At 41.5% G+C, this 21,880-nt stretch overlaps 1 protein-coding gene across 1 annotated transcript in view; it reads right to left on the bottom strand.

Annotated features, from left to right (window-relative positions):
- The window catches only part of PREP (prolyl endopeptidase), a 118,746-nt gene that overhangs the window by 79,330 nt on the left and 17,536 nt on the right, over positions 1 to 21,880 (bottom strand). The window contains exons 3-6 of the mRNA XM_031456092.2: positions 19,432 to 19,565; positions 18,707 to 18,837; positions 15,819 to 16,028; positions 12,433 to 12,554 (exon numbers count right to left, since the gene is read on the bottom strand). Of these exons, the coding sequence (XP_031311952.1) occupies positions 12,433 to 12,554; positions 15,819 to 16,028; positions 18,707 to 18,837; positions 19,432 to 19,565 (597 nt within the window). The remainder of the gene's footprint in view (positions 1 to 12,432; positions 12,555 to 15,818; positions 16,029 to 18,706; positions 18,838 to 19,431; positions 19,566 to 21,880) is intronic.

The raw sequence follows: 21,880 nt of genomic DNA, 5'->3' as shown, positions 1-21,880 counted from the left end.
AGCAACCTCACAATTGTAACTTTATCAAATGTGATGGAAAGCAGCCTCGTTAATAATACTGCATACTTTTGTTCTCCTGTCCTTTAAATAAAGACAGAATCTTTACAGCTTCATGCTTACAGTCATGCTACATCAATCATAAATGATGGCTAATTCAGCTGCAGTGATTCAGCCAACAGAATGATAGGGCAGTAAAACTCACTGCAAGGACCGCACCAAACGGTCGATGACAGCTGTCTCAAGCACATCTAATGAGTTTTCCTCAGTATTTCTGGCTGGATAAGCGGTTGTAGTGGTTTACATGTAATCTCAGGCAGGAAGTCCCAAGGGGATTGCTATTGGAATGCCTACTGAGTCAGTGTTTTTCACTATAGCTCTCTTCATCACAGCCCAGAGATATTCCACAGCCACTAAACAAATTTGCTAAACCAGAAACAACTCTGAATTTTCAAATGCTCATGGTCTCAATATTCAAAATCATTTTTAAGTCAATGTTGCCCCAAAATACATAGACTGGAAACGTATCTTCTTCCACTAAAATTTAATCAGTAACAATGCATATTCAACCATGGTCACCCATTCAGACTATTTCAAGACAATTTTTAAAATGAATTTTGGAAATCACTTGGAGGGAAAGACGAAAATACTGTTGAAGACACTTGAATCTCAACAGCATAAAGTGACTTTCCTGAAATCCAGATAAAAGGAAAACGGAAAAGCAGGAGAGCCAAGGGCCCCATCAGGCCTTTTGTGAACAGTATAAATTCCAGTTCACAAAATGCTGTTTTTCTTTAAATAATATGATCTCAGCTAGAATAACCATGTTCTCTGGAAGCAATTAATCTAATTCAAAAGCAGGGACTTTTTGCAACAGGGTTGCAATAATTCTAGTCTGAGTTATGAAATATGTGACTCTTAAAATCATAGCTTCCTTCTACTTATGTCTATATTATTTGAAACAGATTTTCCTTAAGTCAAAATTATTTTATTACATGAAACTCTATCTTTTATTTAAGTAAATATTAATTAACAAAAACAAAATTCTGGGAATTACTGTAAATAAAATATTTACACTTGCTGATATTAAGCCCATGGATTGCATTCCAATCACCAATAGGGATGAAAGTTGAAACTCTTTACTAAATAGCATTTCCCTTTAGATACAAGTTACCTGTATTATTGCAACTCTGCTGTAAACTTGGTGCTTCTGAATTAGATTAATTGCTTCCAGAGAACATGGTTATTCCAGCTGATATCATACTGTTTAAAGAAAAACAGTGATACAATCTAATTCTGTGAAGTCATTTGCTGAATTCCATTTAGAGTACTGATTAAATACCTTTAGAAAATCTTAATTAAGAAAGACAGTAATAACTTCTATATTGATAAAAGCATCTGGAAAGAGAAAAAAATTCAAATGTACAAAGAATGTGGTATTCTCCAGATAAGCTAAATAACATCTGGAAACCTGCTGGTACTTAGCTATTCATTATTCATAACCAGATGACCTTGATAGATAAAAAACAAAGACAAAAGCCACCCTCCCTTGCTCCTGGGGTGGATAAGGTTGGAGACAATACTCTCACCAAGTATGGCTGGTTTTAACAGAGAATCTAGGTGCCCAGCCAACCTTCTATCTCCTCTACCAAAGACAAAATGTAACATGTGCCACCAAACACAGCTGTCCACATTTGGGGGAGTCAGAGTTAAGGCCGTTTATTTAACCAACATCTACTCAAAGTCTGCTGCGGCTGAACACACAGATCAACAGAACAGGGCCTTCAAGCTCATGTTCAGGTGGGAGAGCCAGACGCACGCACACACACACACACAGATTAAGTAATGTTGTAAACATCAGTACTGAGAAGTATAGAGCACTGACGAAGGGTGCTAAAGAAAACCATCTAACGGCGTGGAACTGAGAAGAACAGTGAGATCGGAGGAAGCTTTGGGGAAGGGATGGCCCCTAACTGATTCTTAAAAGAGACGTAGAATTCCTCTAAATATGGTTGCTTGAATTGTACCATTCTTAAAACTGCTATGCTGGCATAGGTATCGGATTCAGAGAGTTATCTATGTCTAACACACACTCGCACTATATACGCATTCATTCTCAAGCACACGCCTCACCCACAGACATCCGCATGAGTAGTGGATGCTGTGGTCTGCGGAAGCACTCATCCTCCCAGCTTCTAGTGCTGGGGAAAGGCAGCTCACAGAACCTCGGGGCTGTGTCCACCAGCTGAAGAGAGCCACCCCTCCTAAAGTCACACATTCCTCTGGGTTCATCCCACATGTGATGACTGATCAGTGTAGAGGCATTAAGGCCCAGATCCCTCATCCCCAGTTAGGAAAATGCCAAAGGGCTAACCCAGCTCAACAGCTCCCTGGAAGGCTGGCTGAGGCCTCTGCAATGACTTCACTCAACTTCTCCCTCTTCGGCCTTCACTCTCCAGCACAAGTGGAGGTTCTGAAAGCCCTCCCACTGAATGTCTGGAGGCTGCTTCCCAGGGAGCCTGACCTGTGACAGTGTGCAGCACACAGACCAGCACAGCCCACAGCTGCTCTTCTCCACTCAGCCTCCTGGAGGCCCAGCCAACAGCACACTGCTCCCTGGAGCTCTGCACCAACGTGAAATGAAACAGGAGTCAACAGATGTCAACCAGACCTCAACTTGATTGCCAATAAGGTGCTCACTTAAGAATGTGGCTCAGGGCTACGAATCAGCTAGGCTGTGAACTCCTAAGCTCCCTCCTATCCAGGCAATGAGAAAACTGGACAGAAGAAAACTGCTCCCCAGGGAGGTCAGAGGAGTAGGGAAAGAACTGTTCCCCTCTCGCCCTTGTGGTTCCTCATCTTGGTATATTTTATGCTAAGGAAGGAAACCGTTTTAAGTGTTGGCTCCTGTCTTTGAAGAGGGCACCCAAATGCTAAGGAAGGAAACCGTTTTAAGTGTTGGCTCCTGTCTTTGAAGAGGGCACCCAATAACGGCTGCCACATGCATTTACATTTATCAGAAGGTTGGGCATAAGGTATGGGGTTATCAGACTTTATACTGTCATTAAAGAAGATGCATTAATTCAATGAGAAACTCTGACTGTGCATATTGTGGTATTAAGCTTCACTGAGACAGCAGTATTTACCAAGGAAACCTGTGACACACATCAAACTCGTGGATGGCACATGCATTTTATACTGTATTCGATTAGATTTGTGTGTGCTGCTCCAACAAACACATGACTCAGCACATACAGGAATATAATCCCTATAAACCCAGCAGCCATAAAACCACAAAGGTCAGAGATAAGCAGCAACTAGGGCATTCCTCTGAGGACTCCGGTCCCAGATGTTTTCATGACATGTGTTCAGTTAATGCCTCATGTAGGTGTGACCGTGATCCATTCGGATCAGTCTGGGTCACGTGGCTCTGTGTTCACAAGAGGCCATTAGCTCCACCACCAGCTCATGTGAGACTTGAAAAAAAAAAAAAATCTACAGAAATAAGTGTGAAACAGAACTAACATGTTGGTAACAGCAGTTTCTCTACAGAATTTTTTTGTATTTTTGTATTTTATTTTAAACAATAAACCTACATTATTTATTATCACCGATGTCATAAAATTTTTAAAGTAGACGAACCTGACTATTTTTAGTCTTAATAATACATAGTAAGATCAGCTGGCCTTCCAGATGACCTGCATAAGCTAGCTTTTCTTCATGCATCTCATGTTTAGGGGAAAATTAACAGAAGATCATTTACTAATGTTTTAAACTCTCAATCACTGAACTATCTACAAAGTTGTCTTTCAAAACAATGGGCCACATAACTAATATTTATATATACATAGAATATGGGGACTTTCATCAAATATATTACCCTTTTCAAAGAAAAACGCATAAGCTCTTTTATGCTAGAGTTACTCGACTCCATGGTTAAATGGTCTGGCTAATAACCAAATCTTCACAGACATGAAATTTCTTTAATATGTATAATTTTTTCCACTTAGGATACAAGAAGAAGAGGGTGGGGAAAGTTTTTCATAATTTGAATCTAAATGCACTTTTTCACATCAAGTAAAGTATTTTCTTTTATATATTATAATAAAAGAATTGTGTGTATTTAAAAAGTACACTAAAAAGCAGTAAGACTTAAAATTGTCTGGGAAATTAACAAAAGGAGTGAAAATGGATTTTAATAGTTTTGAGAGTTAATCATGTTCCTCTCAGAGCAGGAAACTTTACCAACTTTATTTCATGGACCCTTTTGGATTCCTTTCATAACAGTTGTGAATTATAACATCTCTTTAATATTAAGTATGTTTCCAAAGTGTAATTTAGGAAAACTTTTAAATGTTAAACTAATCACCTACAGTGATGGCTTTTCATTTATGAGATGCATTACAGAACTGTAATAGAAATAGGAAATAGTGTCAGAGCAGCAGCACAGGGGTAGCAGTAAGCAATGTGACCTGCATTGACAGAAACATTTCCAATAGGCAGTCCTTAAAGCGAAGTACCCAGCTTTCTCAATATGGCATGCTACCACAGCTATGGGGGAAGAAAAGACATCAACCCACATAATCTACATGTCACTTAGCATGCCAGAAAGACTAACAGACAATTCTTGGAAAAGAAAACCCACTCAAAGTAAAATGAGTAATGGAGGCCTTGACATGATTTAGCCACTCTTGTTTTTCATGTTCCTGTTTGTTTCTCTGGCTGATAAGCTTCATTATTTAAGAATCTACTGTTTGTTTTCTTTCCTCCCCCACTGAGCAGTAAGAGGGGGCAGGTGAGAAAAGGGACTGACCAAGAAATCCAACCTTCCTACTATAAAAACCACCTCTCTCTGTCAGGAGCTGTTCTATGAATACAGAGCACCACGACCTTCCAGACTTGCTCACATCCAGGTGTTCAGTTTGGCTTCCTGACTTCCCGCCAGGCTCTGAGACGTTCCTGCGTGCCCATCAACACGACTCGTATCCCTTCACGCAGTGCTGGTGAAAGGGAGGACGCCGGTGACGAGCTCGGGACACACACAGTCCAGTTTGGAGTCCACCCTGGGACTCCTGTGAGGAACAGAGGGAATCAGTGTCCAGGAGACAGTGAAAGGTCAGGACCCCCTCAGGTTCAACTACTGAAGTTAACATCAAGAGGACAACGGCATCTTTAAAATGACACACAAGCTGAACATGGTGGGAATTCCATCATGAGCCCTCAAGGGGCTCTGTATTACTTAAAAATGTTTACACAGAATAGTTTACCACAAGCAAAACATCTTCCGTCAGGGCCAGCACCTGTGCATCTCTGCTTCCGAGTACCGCCCAGCCCTGGCACAGCGCTGGATCCAAGGCAAGGGCTTCTAGGTGTCTGGGGAGTCAAAGTATGAACTGTGCTGACCAGGAAGAGGGCTGCTGGACGATTACTGCCCTAAGCAGAAACAATCCAACAAGCAAGGGGCAGGTGAGTCAGAGTTTCCTGCAGAACATCGGACTTCACTGACTATACACGCACTGTAGGGTGGGGCTGTGTGCACACCAGGCCTAGAGGGTCTTCGTCAGCGTGAACCTCCGCAGGGAAGGGGGAGGGTGGAAATTAACATTCACTGAATGTGCACAATGAGCCAAGCATCGGGTAATGATTTCACCCGTTCATGTGTGTGTAAAACATATAAATGTGTACACAAACACAGCTGACCCTTGAACAACGTGGGTGTACTTATTCAGGGATTTTTTTCAATAGTAAATAGCACTACATGGTCCAGGGTTGGTTAAACCTGTGTATGCGAAATAGTGGATACAGAGGAACCACATATACGAAGGGCTGATAAATTATAAGCACCTCTGACACCTGCATTGTTCAAGGGTCAGTTGTACACACATATTTTAATTACTAGGGATCACAGTGAACATATGAAGATGGCTTATGAAGGTATGTCATAAATATTAAGATTAGAATTACTTTTGTTAAAAACAAAACAAAACAAAACCAACAACCTCCCCTCCCCCCAGCCCCAAGAATTAGTACAGTAAAATCAGGTTCTCAATGTAGAATTCAGCTAGATAATCACAGAGGCTGGCATTTTCTCCTTAATCCTTTCTAAAAGGGACTTGACATATTTTCAGAATCTGTTCTAGAGCACCCTCTGCTGGAAAAAGTACCCCAAAATGCTTGATTTCTTTGGGTTTTTGTTTTTCGGGTTTTTTTTTTTTTTTTCAAATGCTCACTTTACAATAGACTTTTTCTTCTTTGGTCCAAAAGAACCTTTTAAAACATGGTGATTTCTATCCTCCCACAATCCTGCCCTCTAACTGAAACCTCACCGTCTATCTTACATAAAGCTGACATCACTGTCCCTCCAAGCCAAATGCCAGCAATGTGCTTCATGTTACCTCCCCAGGGCACGAGGCAGCTGCCGGTCCAGTGATCCCAGCAGCTGGGAGGTGCTGAGCAGACAGAGGGTGAAGGCAGAAGGCCCCTGGCTAGCAGGTGAGGAGGGCAGTGTTGCACTCTGCCTGCACTTCCAGGACAGAGCCTCCCGTGGATGTGGCTCCCCTGGCACAAGAGGCACCGGGAAGGCAGCTGGCCTCCAGCAGTAACCCTGAAAGGTCCCTGCTGAGAAAGGACAGAAAAGGCAGGCAGCAGAGAGGAACGAATCTCAAGGGAATCCTGCTGGGAGCAGAAGCTTTGGGAGGAAAGGGAGACGATGCAAAAAATCAGCCAGAGGGTTTACTGTCCACATGAGGGAACGACAAAGTACAGAGGTTCTCAGTCGAGGGGATCTCACTACAAAGGATGCCACAAAGAGCTGGTGCCTCGAGGGGAGGGTATAACTCAGTGGTAGAGCACATACCTAGCATGCACGAGGTCCTGGGTTTGATCCCCAGTACCTCCATTAAAAATAAATAAATAAATAAACTTAATTTTCTCCCCCCTAAAAAAAAAAGAGCCAATGCCTAGACACACATCACAACTGTAAGCTGCCAGGAGACAGAGACAAACAGCTCTTTATGAGCAAAAATCCTATTCTCCTTCTCCAACTCCTCCTCCCTGCATGGGTGCGGGAGAAACTAAGGCACAATGAATAATCAGGGGGAGGAAACAGGCGATCTTGTCATTGCTCAGAATGAGCTCCCTCGTCCAATGTTCCAGTCTGATCATCCCCCAGCTTCCTCCTGCCCTTCACATTCCCTCCTTCCTGCTCCCCGTCTCCCAAACCCCAAGCAAACACTGATCTGCTCTATGCCATGACAGACTTGCTCACATTTTCTAAGAAGTGTTTTATGTAAGTGGAATCCAATGTTGCATGCTCTTTCTTTTCTAGTTTCTTTCATGGGACATAATTATTCTGAGACTCATCCCTGTTGTTGGGTGTATCAGTGGTTCATTTCTTTTTCATTGCCGAGTAGTATTTCATCATAGGGATGTACCACAATTTGTTCATTCATGCACTTGCTAATGGATACTTGAGTTGTGTCCAGTTTTGGGCTATCATGAGCAAAGCCACTATGACTACTCATGTCCAAGTTTTATGGGGAAAAAAAATAACCAAGAGGAGGGAACAAACAGCCCCCCAAGTGCTCACCAAACTTGAGCTGTGGAGAGGGAAGAAGCACATACATGGGAACTCTGATATTCTGTTTTGGGGCTACAACGGACCTTCAGTAATGGTTCTAATACCCCAAAGTGTCCAGAAAGCCCTGGGTTCTGCTGGGTGGAAGATCTGTCCTGGGGAGAGGTGCTGTCCTGGGCAACAGTGGGAAAACTAAAGCTGCTGCTTGACAGTGACTTAACGGCAGGTCAAAGCCAGCAGGACCTGGCCATGCAGGAAGGCAGAGGAGGTATCTGCGAAGGAGGAGATGAGTGATGGGCATCTAGAGTATAAAGGGAAGTCATCAGTGGGCCTGGACTGCAGCAGCCAGAGGGGAGGAGGATGGCGGGGAGAAGCTCACACAGGTCCACGCACTCAGCCAGACACCTGCCCACGTGCACCTCCAACCAGACCCACAAGGCCCAACACTCCCCGCCCCACGGCTCTCACATCCAGCAGCTGTGTTCTCTCCCAGGAAGCCTGCTTCAGGGTCTTTGAGATGCCGTGATAAATCCTCCAACCAGACTGAAAAGGCCCTGGAGGAAACTTAGGAAACAGACTTGGGGAGAAGAACTGACTTGCCCAAGGCCACACAGAGAGGACTAGAATAAAGATCTCCCACAGAGGTGCCAAGATGGCAGAGTAGAAAGACTCACAGCTTGCCTTCTCCCACAAATACACCCACTGAATTGCACAGAACACCTACTGAACTCTGGCAGAGTGTCCCTCACTTCAAAATACAGGAGGATTCTCACAAAATCCAATAAACAACAAGGTGATACTGTACAGAACAGGGAACTATATTCAGTATCTTTTAGTAACTTACGGTGAATAGAATAAAGATCTCCCAATTTCTGCCCAGTACACCCATCACTACAGTGCTGCAACCCACCCCTTTCAGAGAAACTGTTAAGTGTATTCAAGAAATACTGAGTTCAAAACGATGCTCCTAAAAGGAACGACTTGAAAAACGAAAGCAAGGACTGCAGCACGTGCATTTGGTGGGTGGTGTTGACGGGAGCTGCTGCTTTTCTCTAAGGTCACTAAGTAAAGGTTGTGAGGCACTGTCTGCTTCCCTCCCAGCAAATGCCCTGAGCGCTGCGCTGTGCGCCAGTCCTGGGTGCTCTGGCCTAGCCAGCAGACAGTGCCTCAGCTTCTTGGACTCCCTTAGGCTTTGTCATGCTTCTTTGACAGGTATGAGAAACTCCCACATCCAGACTTTTTGCATGAACTAGATTTTAGTGACCTAGAACTGAATCATCAATTCAGGGCGGGTCTGAGGCTTCTAAAAGCTTCACACCTGCAGAACTCTAGCACTTGTGTTTAGGTGACCAAGAATGCTCTTCTAATTAGCAAAAGGCCCTCTCAGTCCAGGAGGGTCACACTTACAGGGGTAAGGAAGGAAGGAAAGGGACACTCAGATAGTCAGCAGGACATGCCCAACTAATCCTGGTAACTGGAGGGTGACATCTCTCCAACAAGAACCCCCCCCACCCCCAGCAAGCAGCCGGAATACAGCTTGGTGAAATCTACACCCAGTGTGTGTTTGCTAAGCCCCCTGTTGTTCTTAGACTTCCTCTGCATAGTCTGCTCACTAGGGCCCTGATCCAGTATTAAGTTCTTTAGGACTCACTGTACATGTCCCTTTAGTTGTTTTTTTCCCCTCAACAACTTCAGTCATTGCTTCTGTGCAGTACAGACATATCTTTTCTTTTACTGTCATTCTTTAAGTGCTCATTTCTTCTGTTTCCATGTGACCTCTCACCTTCTGACCTCTTAAGAAGATGCAGGCTGTGTGGTCTAACGAACCCCGCAGGTAGTTCCAGCCACGGACCTCCAAGTTAGTCGCCTTAGCAGGTGTTTTACTTTGTCCATGCAATGGAATGACTGCCGCCTTCTCAAGGTTATGGTAAAGGTTGTGTCAGTCAAGTTATGCAGAGTGAACATCTACTGAGTGAACGTCTATTGAATGAATGGTAGAAGGATCACCCAAACTATTCAAATCTGCTTTTCTTGTCAGCTGCCGAGCTAGCAGAACTGAATATACATATGCTACATGCACACATGACATGTCTCCATTGTATTTTTAAAAACTGGATGCTAATTGCAGCATTATTCACAATAATGATGTAAAAATACCCAAGTGTCCACTGACGGATGAATGGATAAACAAAATGTGGTGTATGTACACAATGCTATATTATTGTTTTTAAAAGGAAGGACATTCTGACACATGCTGCAACATGGAAAAACCCTGAAGATGTTATGCTAAGTCAAACAGTCACAAAAGGACAAATACTACATACTGACATTTACATGAGGTACTTAGAGCAGTCAAACACAGAGACAAAGTGGAATGATGGTTACCAGGGACTGGGGAGGAGGGCTGGCGAGCGATCGCTTGTCGGGTACAGAGCAACGGTTTCACAAGGTTAAAATAGTTCTAGAGATGGACAGTGGTGATGGTTGCACAATAATGCGAATGAACTTAATGCCACTGAACTCTACACCTAGAATGATTAAAACTGATAAATAAATTTTAGGTTATGTATATCTTACCATTATTTTAAAAAGTAAAGAAAATAAAACTAGCTGCTTCAACCAAATGCTAATAGAGATCTGAGCAACTAGTTGCACGTTATTCCACAGCTAAGCTTCTTTTCTTTTAGATCAATGTGTTAAAAAATATCAATATTCTGGCACTTATTTTCAGTTGTATTTCACTGTATCCACTAAATAATTTTACCTTGACTAAAACAGGTCTGCTGTAATGTTTTCCCCATTAACATCTCTCCCTTCGAAAGGTGAAAAAAAACACATGACCTAACATCACAAATTTTTTTGGTAGCCTATTTACCTCCCTAACTATTTTACTCAGATGGAGGTAAAATTGTGTATTATTTTATAAATAAACACCTATTACCGGGAGAACACAGAAGCCTTATGTGTGAAGAGAAGCTGGACTAAGAAGAACACTTAGTTCTAGAAGCAAACTACAAAAAGAATCAGAAAAGCCATCAAAAACAAATATGTGAGAAAAATAACAACAGTACTTACACAAAAAAAAAGCTTGCAGGGTGGGGAGTTAGGTGGGGAAGAAAAAACAAGAAAAAAGGAAACAATTTCAGGTAATAATGTAGAACTCCTGTAAATTCACTTCTAACACACTGCATTAAAGTCTGGCAAACTTTCTACTGAGGGCCAGGAAGTATCTTCAGCTTTCTGAGCCACATGGCCTCCTGTGGCAACTAGTCAATTCTGCTGCTGTAGCTTGGAAGCAGCCACAGACAAGAAGTAAACAAATGGGTGTGGCTGTGTTCCAATAAAACTTTGTTTACAAAAGCTGGCAGCAGGCCAGATTTCGGCTGAGGGCAGTCGTTTCCCAACCATGGTTTTAGGGAAACAAAATTAATAAATGAAAGGACAATTTGGAAGAAGTTATCAACGCACATGGACTAAAATACCACGGATTCCTCTTCTAGTCCCCAGTGAATCAGACCCACGAGCAGAAGTTCAAATCTAAAATGTCACTTTCTACTCCAGTTTGAAAAGACATCTGCACCCCAATGTTCACAGCAGCACTATTTACAATAGCCAGGACACAGAAACAACCTAAACGTCCACTGACAGATGACTGGATAAAGAAGACATGGTATATATGTGTGTCTGTGTATATATATATACACACACATACACACACACACAATAGAATATTCTTCAGCCATAGAAAGGAATGAAATAATGCCATTTGCAACAACATGGATGGATCCAGAGATGATCATACTAAGTGAAGCAAGTCAGATAAAGACAAATGTCATATGTCACTTATATGTGGAATCTAAAAAAAATGAACTTATTTACAAAACAGAAACAGACTCAGAGACACAGAAAACAAACTTATACATTACTATATATAAAATAAATAAGGTCCTACTGTATAGCACAAGGAACTATATTCATTTTCTTATAATAACCTATTATGAAAAAGAGTATGTATATGTATGTGACTGAGTCACTATGCTGTACACCAGAAACACAACACTGTAAATCAACCATACTTCAACCTAAAAAAAAAGAGCCCTTCCTTACCAAAGTGCTAACTGCCTCCCAGAGAAGAGGTTAAGTGGCTCAATGAGCTAAAAAGTTTCTAGTGGATTCCTCATTTCCACTAAAACTTGGGATGATAGGAAAATATTCAGAATGCTTTTCTTCCTTAAAAAGAAAATACTTCTTAGTACCCAGAAATGAGCTAACAAGAGTCCAATTCTTACTCTAAGCACCTCTAGGTTTTTTCACAGTTAACTCTCAAGATGCAGAATAAGATCTGGGACAGTGATGCATCACTTCAAGGAGGCTGGTTGTTATCAAGACCCTGAAGGAATGTATGAACCACCTACAAAAGGGGAAATGTGTAAAAGATGATGTAAAAACAAGTGAACAGGCATGAAGAGCCCAGGTGACTAAAAGAGAAAACACCGGCTCCCCCACCACATTCTCACTCGTGCACAAGAAAATTTTTGGAAAGAAACTCTCCTCACCTCTGAGAATTGGGATTCTAAGTTTCAAAATGTTCATATTTTACTTTCTGTTATTTTGTACTTTTACATTTTTTTTTACCATAAGCATGTATTACTTTTCATATCAAGACTCTTATGTTAAGTTGCAGTTAAAGGAATTACCAACTTATTATTAAGAGTATTTGAATATTAACATTTTTAACAAAAGAATATTCACTCAAAGGACTTCTACCATCCATAAAAATCATCATCTAATGAGAATATCGATAAACACAATCCATGAGAGATGGTCTTTGGGGGTAAAATTTGAGGGTGGTACAATACCTCAGCTCCACCCATCCACTTGGGCTCATCAGGAAACTCAGCACACAGAATATCTTCTGACTGATCAGTCCCCAAGACATGGTAGCACAGCTTTTGGTGGAGATTGGTGGATGTCTCTGTGCCTGAAGGAGTTAAAAATGTACACTGAAATGTAGTTGGCAATTTTAAGAAAATCCACTCCTCCCAGACTGTACAATGCTAGAAACTCTACAAAGTTAAGTATCTAGTTGCAGGATGCAAGGTTGATATACAAAAATTGATCATTTTCCTACATAACAGCAACGAACAAGAGGAATCTGAAATTAAAAACACAATGCCATTTACATTAGCAGCCCCCAAAATGGAATATCTAGGTGTAAATCTAATAAAAATACATACAAGATCTACAGGAGGGAAACTACAAAACCGATGAAAGAAATCAAAGAATAAATGGAGAGATGTTCCATGTTCATCGACAGAAATACACAATACTGTTAAGATGTCAGTTCTTCTCAACTTGATCTATAGATTCAATGCAATTCCAATCAAAATTCCAGCAAGTTATTTGTGGATATGAACAAATTTATGCCAAAATTTACATGGAGAGGCAAAAACCCCAGAAGAGCCAACGCAATATTGAACAAAGAGAACAAAGTTGGAGAACTGATACCACCCGATTCCAAAGTTCACTATAAGTAATCAAGACAGTGTGGAACTGGCAAGAATAAACAAATAGATCAAGGGAACAGGGTAAAGGTCCCAGAAACAGACCCATATAAATACAAATCAACTAATTTTTGATAAAGGAACAAAGGTAATAATATGGAGAAAAGATAGTGTGTTCAACAAATGGCACTGGAACAACTGGACATGCAAAAAAAAAAAAATGAATCTAGACACAGACCTTATACACATCACAAAAATCAACTCAAAATGGATCTCAGACCTAAAAATGTAAATGCAATTATAAAACTCTTAGAAGATGACACAGGAGAAAATCTAGGTGACTCTGGGTTTGGTGATGACTTTTTAGATACAACATGGAAGGCATGATCCGTGAAAGAAAGAAATGATGCGCAGGACTTCATTAAAATTAAAACCTTCTGTTCCATGAAAGACATTGTCAAGAGAATGAAAAGACAAGGCATAGAATGCAAAAAATATCTGCAAAAGACACATCTGATTAACCACTGTTAATCAAAATATACAAAGAGCTTTTAAAACTCAACAATAAAACAAAGAATCCAATTAAAAAATGGGCCAAAGACCTTAAGAGACACCACCCCAAAGAAGATACAAAGATGGCAAATAAGCACATGAAAAGATGGTCCCCAAAATATACCATCAAGGGAGTGCAAATTAAAACAGTGAGATACCACCACACACCTATGAAACTATGGCTTCTGGCTGATTACGATGTGTCACTGTAGGCTCATCAACTGTCCCCTCTGCTGGGGGTGCTGATAAGGGGGAGGCCATGCGTGTGTGAGAGGCAGAGGGCATACGGAAAATCTCGGCACCTTCTGCTCTGAACCTAAAACTGCTCTAAAAAATTAAGTCTATTAAGAAAAAGAAAGTTAAGTATCAGCTGGGTATCACCCTGGAAGTAATCATACATACCTGCTGATTTTGGACGCTGTTATGAAAATGTACCAAGCTTTCAGGACAATGAAGGAAAAAAGGAAGGTAATACCGTAACATTAAAAAAAAAAAAAAAGCATATGGTACTTGGTGATTTTCCATGGGGTTTCCAAGAACTCTGGAAAGATGCACAGGATCAGAACTGCTTAGCCTCACTCCTAAGTCCTCCATCACACACCCTGAGAGGCTGCTGAGGTCTTCTGGACAAGAGGACAGCAAAATGACAGCAGGGAGACGATGGTGGCTTTCTTAAATCAACCACAATCACTAACCATTATTACTTCTGCCAATGAAAGTGAAAGCTAAACAATTTTCATGTTTTCCGCAAGTTTACGAACACTGTTCTCTAACCAAGAGTGGCCAGTTACACACTACTTTGGTGTCCTGGAACTTGGAAACAGCCAACATTGTCTAACTCAGCAGCACTCTTCACACAGGCGCCAATTCAGTGTACAGAGCTCAGAGATCTTTCTTTAACCAATATCCTTGAATAAAAAGCTTACTCTCAGTTCACTGGTGAACCAAGAAAAAGGTATTGCAGTAATCTAATCAAAAGGCAGCAAGAACTAAATGTAGCCAAAATAGATGAAATAGCCTTATTCCATATTCAACTGGGGAGAAACAGAAAACAAAGTGTGTCCAAAGACGATACAGATACAGCAATTCATGACAAGGGGACAGCACGTGCAGGGGACCGCACTGGAGTAGCTGCGCTGCCTACCAGCTCCAGGGCCTGCAACAAGCAGATGAGACCCCTAGCTCCAAATCCCTAGCAAAGGGATGGTAAAACCCACCTGTAAACACCAACCGAGACAACACGAAAATACTGTGTGCCACGTGCAAATGTGGAGGAGCATAAAGAACATGATGTTGACAACTTGTACCAGCAAGGTACGGGCAACAGGGCCCTTCCAGCCCGGGAGGGTGAGAGGCAAAGGGGGCAAGAAAGAGGGGCCACTTAACACAATAGGATCTCTGTGCAACTGAAGAGAATAAAGGCGTGACCTGGAAGTTAACAAGGACAAAAGTGTCAAGATAAATGCGACTAACACATAACCTGTAACTTCTGAGCAGAGGAAGAGATGCAACTACTGCAGTCAGGAAAATTTTATGATGTCATCACTCAACATCATTAAATAAGTTGGTTTTGTTAAAAAGAAAAATCCATCATCTCCATGATCCCCTTGGGAGAGAGAACACACCAGTGAAGGATGGATCGCAGTAATGTTTTCAGTTTTTCAGTTGCCTGTATCTGCCTCCCCACTCACTGAATAGCAGTTGGTCCTATGACTTGCTTTGGCCAAAAGAATGCAGTGAGGTGATGTGCCCACAGCAAGTCTAGGCATCAAAGAGGCTGTGCCTTCAGCTCTCCCATTTGGAATCCTGCTGAGCTGCCGTGTGGACAAGCCCGGGCTGGCCCGCTAGAGGCTGAGAGACCACATGGGAGCAGAACCGAGGTCCCAGACACATGCAAAACTCAAGCCAAGATCAGCCAACTGACCGGCAGCAGACCACAGATACATGACAGAATTCAGCTAAGCCCAGAAGAACTGCCTGACCAACCTGTAGGCTCACAGACAAAAATAAGCAGCCATTACTCTAAGCCACACAACCGTGCAGCGACCTGCTAACTGATACAATGTGCTCTGAGGAAACATGGTTCTAGCCCAAGCAACCTCTACGTAGGGTTTAGCATCCTTCTTTAAGTCATGTGATGTTACACTTCATTTCATGAAAAAGGTGCTTCATCTGAAGTCTTAACTTACCATCGCTTTTTCCATCCTGTTGTGGGTATGCGTTGTAGAACATTCCCTTCCCGTCATGGGTCCAGGCCATACAGCTGAACTTGACTCTTTCCAGCACATCTGGAAGCTCTTTGGCACCATCGACTTTCATGAACTTGATCGTCACCCAGTCTGAGCCGCTGGCACTGAGACCATAGGCAAAATATTCACCATCTTCACTGAATGCATAGCCTAAGGGACACATGAAAAACTGTCACGTGGGAACAGGGGGACACAATTCCCAGCCTCACGTACTGCCCCCTGTGCCGTCTGACAAAGCTCTCCGTCACATATGGGGGCAGAATGTGGCAACAGGAGGAACAAACACCTGGTAGCGAGCAGCTCTGGGAGCTCACCCAGGTCTCCCAGGAATTCACCCTATGACCTTGGACAGGTTTCCTAATCTCTTCAGGTCTTAGTTTGTTCATCTGTAAAATGAAGTACTGGATTAGATGGCCACTAAGAGGCTTCCATTGTTAAAATTTCTTTAACTCAAAAAGCAGTTCATTTAAAAGCAGAGCTCATCTGGGACTTCCAGCATATTTTATTTATACTCTACAGGGAAGGAGGGGATAAGAGAGTAAGGAAACTGCTTTCAGAGTAATGACTGAATGTAACAGAGCTAAACTAAAGCCATTACATAATTTTTAGAACAGATTCCAAACTATGTGAAATTGCTCTTTACAATCTCATTCTCTGAGCACTGCTGGCACTCAAGGACTAACTTCCACACCATCGGACACAAGCCCAGGTAAATGACGCCTGAGGGTCTGCACTGAAGGCTCACACAGTGCATATTCCAAAAGTGACTGTGAGAAAGAAAGAAAAGCAACATCACTGATGGAAAAATTGCACTGATTCTTTGGGGCCATCACAAACAGAATGTTCTACCCACTGTGGAATGTTTCTTGACAAATATTTATGTGTTTATATTGGCTTTTATGATAATAAAGAATGTGTAGTATTTGGTACTAGACACTCACACCAGAGATTTCCTCTTTTGATGTCTGCTAAACTTCAGCGGGGGTCGAAAATTAACCTAAGAAACCCAGCTGTTTTCAGGGGTTGCCTACTATTTTACATGGAATTTGTATGAGTAGAAGTATGTTTAAAATTTCATAAAACCTACTTTTTAATCACTTGTAATTCCTAGAAAGTATCCAGGCTCACACATATATAAATGCAGAAATGAGTCAAGAAAGTAATGAGAAAAAAAAAAGTGATGAGAAAATGTTCACTTTTTAGGGGGAGGGTGTAGTGGTAGAGTGCATGCTTAGCATGCACTGGGTCCTGGTTTAATCCCCAGGACCTTCATTAAGAAAAAGTAAATAAATAGAACTAATGATCTCCTCCCTAAAAAAATTTTTTTAAAATGTTCACTTTTTACTCTACATAAACTATATATAATTTTTTAATTAAAAAATTTAAATAAAACATTTTGATTTGAAATATATGTTTAAAAAGTCATACACTATCAAAAGAAATCTGCACGTCTACCTAATACTGTAACTTCCCTTGAATATCATTTACAGAAAACTCAAAGACTGGGACCAAGTCCCATGTCTAATTTACTTTGTCATCCATCAGGGCCTGTACATGACAAGCATTACATAAAAGAGTTATTGGATTGAATTATCAGAGTGAGAGGTGAGACCCTGTGATAATGAAGTCCTCCTGGATGAGTTGCAATGGACTTTGGCTAAAATGAAATGAATTTTCTATACATGGTATATTTCTGTACAGAATTAAATTCATTCACAACTGTAAGATCAAATTCTTGGAAGAAAACTCATAAGAAGCCAGCTGGCATCTTATTGCCAATATCTCAATATCAAAGGACTGGATTAAGGATCATCATTTACATACAGTCCACTAGGGGAGAGGAGGAGGGAACCACTAAATGACTGGATGCCTTTATAAAAGGAACTTTGCACAGATCTGTTGGAACACAGCTCTTTAATTCCCACCTAATCATTTATAGGACTTCAGTGTTCCAATTGCTCAATTTTGTAGGGCTGAATCTCCAGAACAAAACAGAAGATGGTACAGAGAAAATGCTGAGCCAACTTCACTAAATATCTAAGATGCTAACCAGAGATGGTTCTCAGAGAGTCTGTAACTATTAAACTATAGAACCAGAGTACAGACAACTTCCCTACCCTAGAAGTAGTGCTGACAGCACCAACCAGGGGTAATCTTTGTAGCCTGTGGAAGAGGTTATCTTGAAAGTAAGTATTTAGGTGACATACGGCAACTGCATACCTACTTTTGCACAGAGCAAAACTTATCTACTTAGTTTTTCTTCAGCTTGCATCCTATGGGGCCAGGGTACCAAGTTGCCTAATTTCTGTAAGACTGTGTTTTATACTTTTAATTCTAATTCTTTTAATACTTTTAATTTAATTCTAATTTTATACTTTTAATTCTAATTCTCATTCTAAAAGTGGTCCCCACCAAGGAAGTACAGATCTCATAAATATTCTTTCCTGCTTCATATTTACACTTAAAACACTCTTTGTACAACTTAAATTTCTTACAGAAGAGGGTCAAGTTTTTCCCAAACACAGGTGGGTCTCAAGGACGCTATGGGAACTGATGATGACGCTTCCAGGTCCCAGGAGCCCTAGAAGCTAGCTGAGGCTCAGGGCGCACTATTCTCAAGCTCTGCTTCACGCCATCAAAAGAACACGTGACTACTCACGTGCTGGAGATACACTGTGCAGGAGTCAGCTCTCCTGATGCTGCATGTGCATCTGCTCTACAATACGGCCCACGCCCTGCCTCATATTTTAGAGGCAGGGCAACGGGACCACCACCAGAGCTGCACGTGAGACCCCAGGGACCCCGCGGCCCTGCTGTGTAGCCCTCACCTCGGAGCGCCACCGTGCCGTCATCGGAGAGCATGTTGGGGTCGAGGAACACTCTGGCTTCGCCCTCTAAGGAATCCTGTACATACAATACTCGCTGGTTCTGTAAACCTGAATTGTAAAAATAGAAATACCTGGGGGACAGAGATGATCTTTATTTAGCTGTGGAGTTTTCTATTTGTGATGTAAAAACAAGCACACAAAAACAAAAAGAAAAAGAAAAACAACACACAAAGGTCCAACTGCAAACAAGCCATGCCAGGGACGGGGGATGAGAGTGGAAGGTCCCACCATCTCCCTGTACCTACAGTTTGTTACCTGAATTGCCTGAAGTGGGTGTTAGGGGGAGAGGGGCCAGAGAGGTGAGCTGCATATAATAAAATCTTTCCAAGCATCATAAGCCAAAGAAAATTAATTTTAGAGGCAAACAAGTCTTCACTACAGTCTACAAATCACACGATCTCATCGATTCCCAGCCATAAGAATGATTTTCCACAATCTAGATTTCATCCTAGGACACATCTCCACTAAATTTCTTAGTCCTTCTCTTAAGAATTTGGACGACAGATAAAAAAATATTATCCTCATAGTCAAGCACAGAAATGAACTGATTTTTATGATGAACTAAGTTTATAAACTGCTAAGTTATTTGGAATTTGTACGGTAAAATTTAAGAAAGTAAGATTAGAAAAGTAAAAGGGAAATGAAGTAAAAGCGACTTCACGTACCTTTTTCCTTTCTTGAAGTGGCAACTGTACTTGGGGTAGTCATACAGTTCAGTCATTCTCTCTTTGTATAAACCCCTGATAGGGCACTGCTCAAGAAATGGCACAGTGATCTTGTTCTGGGCCTCCACAAAAGCCTACAGAGAAAATTTAAAGGAACAAAGCAAGTCAAATATAAATTTTTCCATGTGGAATGTTTTCCATTAACAAGTATCAGCAAGATCCAGCAATTTCAATTCTGGGAATCCAGCCGAAGGAAACAAAAACGCTATGTCAAAGAGGTATCTGCACCCCATGTTCACAGCAGTATTATTTACAATAGTCACAACATGGAAACAACCTAAGTGCCCACTGATGGATAATGGATAAAATGTGGTGAATATACAGACAACTGAGTATTATTCAGCCATAAAAAGTAGGAAATTCTGCCATTTGCAACAACATGGATGGACCTTGAGGGCATTATGCTAAGTGAAACAAGTCAACCAGAGAAAGACAAATACCGTATATCTCACTTTTACGTGGAATCTTAAAACAAAACAAAAACCCCAAGCTCAAAGGAAAACCAGATTTGTGGTTATTAGAGGCAGGGGACGAAAGCAGGCAGAACCGGATGAAAGTGGTCAAAATGCACAAGTGTCCAAAGATAAGTACGTACTAGGGACAAAACGTACAATGAGATGACTACAGTCAGCACTGCTGGACGACATAGATGAAAGCTGCTGAAAGGCGATAAATCCTAACAGTTCTCGTCACAAGGGGAAAAACGTGTTTTCCTTTCTTTTGGTGTCTGTATAAGATGATGGATGTCAACTGGCAATCATTCCATGATACACGGAAGTCAAACAATTATGCTGTACACCTCAAACTTATACAGTGCTGCTGTCAATTTTAACTCAGTAAAAGTGGGAAAAAATATTTTTTAAAATGTGTTAGTGAAAGCATATTTTCCCTCAATAAATAACAACTAATACTTCCATGGCACTAACTATGCACCAGGAGACCGTTAACTGCTTTAGAACTCACAGTCCTACAGAGAAGGTTCTTTCATTAGCCCTCTTGATGGATGAGGAGACTGAGTCTTAGAGTGGTTAAAAAGGCGCCAAACCTTTTCAAGTTTGCAAACTTAAAAATGCAAGTGGCAGAGCTGGCTCTTACCAGCACACTACACTGCTGCCCAGACCATGCACTGTCAAGAAACCACATTCACTCTGTGCCAAGGCTCCTGGCTTCTGTGCAGCTGGTGATCCCAAAAGAAATCAGTGTTAAAGAAATCAAGTCAGAGATACTGCTATTGTATCAATTTTGTTTTTGACTATCTTTCTAACACCTACTACCCTTGTCAACTTCAGAGAACTTTGCTAAATTTGCAAACTAAAGAATATTAAAAAAAAATTGGAAAGTGGGTGGCACTGAATAAGGATAGCAACAAAAATGTTTATGAGAACAGCAAGATACAGCTTGCAGGAGGTCAGGATACCCTGTTTGCAAAGGCTGGGAAAGGGGCAGTTTTTACAACAGATCAGTTGTATCCATGCATAACCTATTCATAACTAAGCAGTTAGAAAGTTTATAATACTGTAACAATACGATAATACTATATAAAATCTTGGGTCCATAATAATTCACATCTGGCTATTAGAAGTGAAACAAGAATAAGTGTATCAGCTCTAAATTCAATCGGAAGGTTTAACCAGATGCCTATAAAAAGGTAAGCCCTTTTGTACAAGAGAAAACGTCAGGAAATTAACAACTTAATGTATTTGGAATGGCAGACAAAAATGTGTTCCTATCAGAGTCCATCAGATCTGAGGGCCCCGTCCAGCTCCAGCAGTTTTTAAATGGGCTCTCCTACACAAACCACCAACCCCGCTCTAGGGAACCATGGTTCCAGCTGAGAGGCAGGGGTTCTAAAACTCAAGGTTTATAATGCACTAGGAAACAAGAGAGAAATAGTGTGAGGAACGAGCACGGTCGTGAACAACAGTTTTGCAAGAGGATCAATTTAAGAGAAATAAAACTGTTACGGGTCACAGTTCTTATTTCATTCAAACAGAAAATAAAATTGATAGAGTCCCACAGAAATACAACTGCCTATCTTGAGGGATTGGCAAACCTCACCCTAGCCTACTTTCCCGTGACTCCAGCTTAGAGGAGTTCTGATGTTTTTAACAGTTGGGCAGGGGTAGGGGGTGGGCCTACATGGCTCACAACACCTGAAATACTTCCTATGTGGCCCTTTGCTGGGAAAGTTTGCTGACTCCACTCTACCTCATTGAAAAGTGTCAATGAGGAAATTAGCTTTTGTTTTTTCATTGCAAAACCAATGCACAACTGTGAAGCCACACAGGGGCTGCATTTTGGAGATCACTAAGCCTGGGCAAGAGCATAACCTGATTTCATGGAGGAAGGAAGCACCAGGCCTACTTTACAGACACGGAAACAGAGGTAT

This window comes from Camelus dromedarius, chromosome 6 (assembly GCF_036321535.1).
Source record: "Camelus dromedarius isolate mCamDro1 chromosome 6, mCamDro1.pat, whole genome shotgun sequence".
NCBI lineage: Eukaryota > Metazoa > Chordata > Mammalia > Artiodactyla > Camelidae > Camelus > Camelus dromedarius.
Note: the sequence above shows the minus strand (reverse complement) of the source record. Positions and strands in the feature narration are given on the sequence as shown.